The following is a 4,837-nucleotide window of genomic DNA, read 5'->3' as shown; positions in this document are numbered from 1 at the left end:
ATTTAGCTGATGTGGGCATATTCATCTGGACAATTGTTTATTTGAATTTCATGTCAACATTTCAGTCACCTGAATTGCATGTGACTAATTATGTTAGCTTAATTTAAAAGGATTTAGACAGAAGGATGAAATCGAAACAATGCTGAAATTGAAATAATGATATTGGTGCAATTGGAAGGGTAGGGGAAAATGGAAGAATTCTCTAATGTTGAACTGTCAAAATTTTACCTTGTAAATGTTTTCAATTCTGTTTCGGTTTAGGGATATTTGTGTAGAAAATTATGATAATATTGTGTGTGTGTATATATATATGTATGTAGGTTTTTTGGTATATGTATCTGGTCTTGGAGGCTTTAGTTTATTTGTACAAATATGTAAGGTGTTAAATCATGGTGTTACTTTGGGTGGTGTGGGGGCTGTTTTGACGTGGTAGTAATTGTAGTGTTGGCATCATTTGAGGTAGAGATGGTATTGTGGATTGTGGTTTGGTACCACTAGTAAAGGAGTTGGAGTTAAAACAATCTTCCAAGTTTAGTAAAACCTGTGTAAGGTCTTTGTGGCACTGTGTCTCCTCTTTCATAATGACTTCTGCTTAGTCCCTATTTTATGTATTTTAATTGCTTATGAAATAATTGTATTTGACTGTTCAGTTTAAATAAGACCCTATTCTGTTTATCCTGTTAGTAGTGGTTTTATTAGTCTTCACCTTAATGCACTTTTTTAATCAGATCAGATCAAGATTGTCCTAAAAGTTGGGAGAAATTTTGCATTGTTCAAATGACATTAGTCATGAATTACAATTTATATTCTGTAGCTCTTTACTTATTTGATATTTTCCAACTTATAGTTTCTCAAGCGGAGGTGAAGATGGTTATGTACGGTTACATCACTTTGATCCGGATTACTTCAACATCAAGATTTAGATTTTCAGCATATTGATACTTTAGCCTTGAGCTTCAGAGATTTCTTGAAATTAACTTGTATTTTCTTTTTTCAGTAGTTAGTTTTTTCTAGTTGTGATGAAACAACGTTTTGTATTTGCTTGCTGGGACACAGTTTTGTATAAGATACTAGAATTTTGTTTACGATGATTACGATTACTTTCAAAGTCTCTCTTTGCAGAACACTAAAGTTCTATTTTAGAATTTCCATTTAGTAGCATTTTAGATTTTTTTTCCTTTAAAGAAAAAGAGAAGCATATATGAAGCTTTTTACTATACTTAACTAATAAAAGAAACATATTTTCATCAGCACAAGTATTCTTATATAATAATGTGTTAATTCTATTGGTCAATATTGTTATATTATTTTGGCATTACTGCGATATATAGATTTATTCATAAACCTTCATAGATATTTATATTTATATTTATCCAGTCAGTAGAGTGGTCGTAAAGAATTATATGTATTTGTCTACACCCACCAATACAAATTACCCCTTGACTCTTCTTCACTAAGTACCACACTGGATTCAATAGTTGACAACACAGATCATTCAAGGTGGCAGTCACAAACCAACCCGTATCTATGGCTTTGAATGGAATTACATATTGGATTCAAGGCCTCAAAATTCCACACTACAAAGGTGAGAGAATGGTGATTACCTTGATGAGAGTCAAGCTTGGTTACGAGTTGGCGCCTCAAAGCTTCCTTCTTTCTCTCTCTTGATTTATTTAAAATATATAAAAATCTTAGTACTGTACAAGCGTTTTAATGTTAAAAGACTTCACTCTTTTTGTTGGGATGAGCTTTTTTTTTCGTACATAAATTTTTTACTTTTTTTTTTTTTTAAAGACTGTTGATTGGATTTTTTTATTATTTCTGCATCCGGTAATCGATTTCCAAACCTTTATAATAAAAACTCTTTTAAACAACAGGTAGTAAAAGCCGCTCTAAGCAGGATCTAAAGACGTTCAATTAGTGATCTCTTAACATTTAGTTGTTTATAATATAACCCTTTTAACCAAAAAAAAAAAAAAAAAATTAGTGATCTCTCTTTTATTTTAGTATGGTTTTCTTTTCTCTTTTGAGTCAGGTTCTTAAGACAAGATAGAAAATTGAGTTTTTTGAATCTCTCTCCTATAGCCTATTAAGTAAAGTAAGTTGGTCCGAGCGGTTCAAGTGAAAGTTTATTAGACTAGTCCCACTGTAGATGGTGAGGAAACTGACTGGATCATCTAACTGATTTTGATTTTGATATAAAAAATAATAATTAAAAAAAAAAACCTAATATGATAAAAATGATTTAATCTTGCAAACAAATGTTTCAAAATATTTAGGATAACCATGTTGTGGGTCTCAAAGCTCCTATTTAGTGACACTAGTCCAATTATTCTTTGCCATGAATATCATGCATGAGATCCCCTGCACAACGCATGGTACTTCTTAATTTTTCTCTCTTTGTACCATGTTGGCACAAAAGAAATATTCATCATTCTCTCAATAATCTCACTGTTGTTGGATCTAGTTTCAATATAGAGATACTTCCAAATGTGAATAGTAACTGCACAATAATGAACAATAACTGTTAAAACTAACCTTCTCATACGTCCAAAATACTACAGACTTTACAGTAACTTCAATAGTTGTTGCTATAATAAAAAGTCTTCAATAATTTATGATACTGGTACTATGGACGAAAAGTAGATTCCAGTTAAATTAACTAGTAAAATTCTTATCGTCAAATAAGGGACTTGAGTTCAAATCTCATTTACACCAAGAAGAAACCAAATAAAACCTATAATTATAGTGAGCATACTTTTCATTTTGAGAAGACACATTTTACAACCATAGTATTATTTAGCCTGCGTCCTTGTCCATCTATTTAGTATTGGTAGGTCAACATTAGTATGTAAAGAGAGTTTAAGTTCATAGCATATGATAAATCCGTGCTTGTATCTTTCCGTATAAGAAGTGGTAAAGAAAGGTATTGTGATTTATGACTTGAGTTATACTCCTGAACCAATAGATATTGTCCTTCTAAGGTATTCTATTTGTAATTTCCTTTTTATTAACATTGGTAGATGAAACTCATGTTACTGCTAGCAGAAGTATAACCCCCATCAAGAACAAGATTGTGTCCTGTTATGTACTCAGCATTTTCACTAGCCAGGTAAAGCACAGCATGAGCCACATCTTCTGTACTTCCACATCTCCCAGGCAATAAACTCGCTCTCTCACCAATAATCTTACTAATTTCTTCGAGGTTCACATCCATTCTCCCCAAGAACTTCCTGTATGCACTTACAAGCATCTCCGAAGGGACCCCATGTGGCGAAACACAATTCACTCTAATTCCATGCACCCCCAACTCACAAGCAGCACTTCTCATCATTCCAAGGATTGCCTCTTTTGACAATGTGTAGGCATGTCCTCCTAGGCCTCCCATAAGAGCTGCTGAGCTTGATGTGCAAATGATACACCCTCCTTTTCGGCCGCCTTTGATCATGGCTTGTGCAGCATATTTCATTCCATGTAAATTTCCATACACATTAATTGAGACTAGGTACTTCACTTGGTCCATGTCAAGGTTTGTGATGCTCCCACCAGCGTCACCAATGCCTGCATTGTTGAACATGATGTCTAGTCCGCCTTTCCAAGTCAGTGCTAGCTTGATAGCTGATTCCACATCGGCTTCCTTTGAAACGTCACAGTGGATGTAGCGGCCTCCAATTGAATCGGCTAGATTAGCCCCCAATTCATCAAGTAAATCAGCAATTACAACATAGGCCCCATTTTGTGCAAACAGTTTTGCTGTGGCAGCTCCAATCCCTCTTGCACCACCAGTTATAACTGCAACTTTGCCCATCAACCTAAAAGAAATTAAGCATTGAAAGGACTACGTAAGTTAGCAATTACACTCAATTTTGATGGACTAACAATTTTGTTGCTTAAATTACATGAGAGAGAGAGAGAGAGAGAGAGAGAGGGTCATAGTTAGATGTGTTGCATAACAATCGGCCTCCTCAAAAATCCTAGAAAAGAAGTCATTGCCTGAACCGCTTCTAGAATAATTCACTGATGAGCCTAAGATGTACTTAATAGAACACCCCTTCTTATTTTTTCGATTAGTAATACAGCACAACAGTAATGTAAATCTTTCTGAAAAAAAAAAAAAAAAACCGACTCTGCTTTAAGACATTCAACTAGCTACAATTCCTTGCCTTCTGTGATAAAATTCATTTGTACAGTGTATCAAATATTAAGACCATTAACTGATTTGTTTCTTAGCTTGATGACGAAGAGCAAAAATTATGAAATGGATACTATAGGTTCAAGATTCAAATCCTATCGGATCTAAGAAAAACCATTAACTGCTTAATTTCCAAAATTCCTTGCCAAATCAATTCCCTTTTTGAGGAAATTTGGCTCATTTCTCCAAACTAGGCAGAATTATCTCCAATATATGTATGGACTTCTTTCTCAAAAAAATAAAAAAAAGACTTATTGACTTGATTTCTAATCTTTTGGCCATTGCAACGATCAGCGGGACTGACCTCTTTGTGGATAAGCTCTGAATTTCATCATGCATTCGAGTATCTGTCTCCATTTTGATTCCTAGAATGTTTGTCAGCAATTGGGTGGTACTATTTAAGGGAAACTCATACTAAATTTATATTTGCTGATTTAGGTATACCCTAAATATCATAATAATATTAATTCACTGGTGCGCTTTATAAGGTTGATTTTTTTTACTCCTGCACACTCTTTTCATTCTATACAACTACTTCCTAACCATAGTTAAGCTGTCAGGCCATCCATCAGTAGATGTTCTTTATTTTATTTTATATTTTAGTAATGTCTTATCTAAATCTCAACAAGCTACTGCCTTCTGAGT

General features: G+C 33.8%; 1 protein-coding gene across 1 annotated transcript; it reads right to left on the bottom strand.

The window, feature by feature from the left end:
- Positions 1-2,722: 2,722 nt before the first annotated feature.
- On the bottom strand, positions 2,723-4,625 carry LOC115982051 (short-chain dehydrogenase reductase ATA1-like). The gene is made up of 2 exons (XM_031104541.1): positions 4,497-4,625; positions 2,723-3,812 (listed from the first exon to the last, which is right to left on the bottom strand). Exons 1-2 carry the CDS (start codon positions 4,547-4,549, stop codon positions 3,011-3,013), a joined length of 855 nt encoding a protein of 284 aa, XP_030960401.1. The 5' UTR covers positions 4,550-4,625; the 3' UTR covers positions 2,723-3,010.
- Between the last annotated feature and the right edge of the window lie 212 nt (positions 4,626-4,837).

Source organism: Quercus lobata, chromosome 3 (genome assembly GCF_001633185.2).
Source record: "Quercus lobata isolate SW786 chromosome 3, ValleyOak3.0 Primary Assembly, whole genome shotgun sequence".
NCBI lineage: Eukaryota > Viridiplantae > Streptophyta > Magnoliopsida > Fagales > Fagaceae > Quercus > Quercus lobata.
This window is presented reverse-complemented; position numbering and strand designations above follow the sequence as displayed.

Excerpts from the sequence above, each read along its gene's own strand:
- LOC115982051 (XM_031104541.1), bottom strand. The coding sequence starts at position 4,549 with ATGGAGACAGATACTCGAATGCATGATGAAATTCAGAGCTTATCCACA. Across the intron at positions 3,813-4,496 it reads CAGAGCTTATCCACAAAGAG|GTTGATGGGCAAAGTTGCAG; the intron begins GTCAGTCCCGCT and ends AATTTCTTTTAG.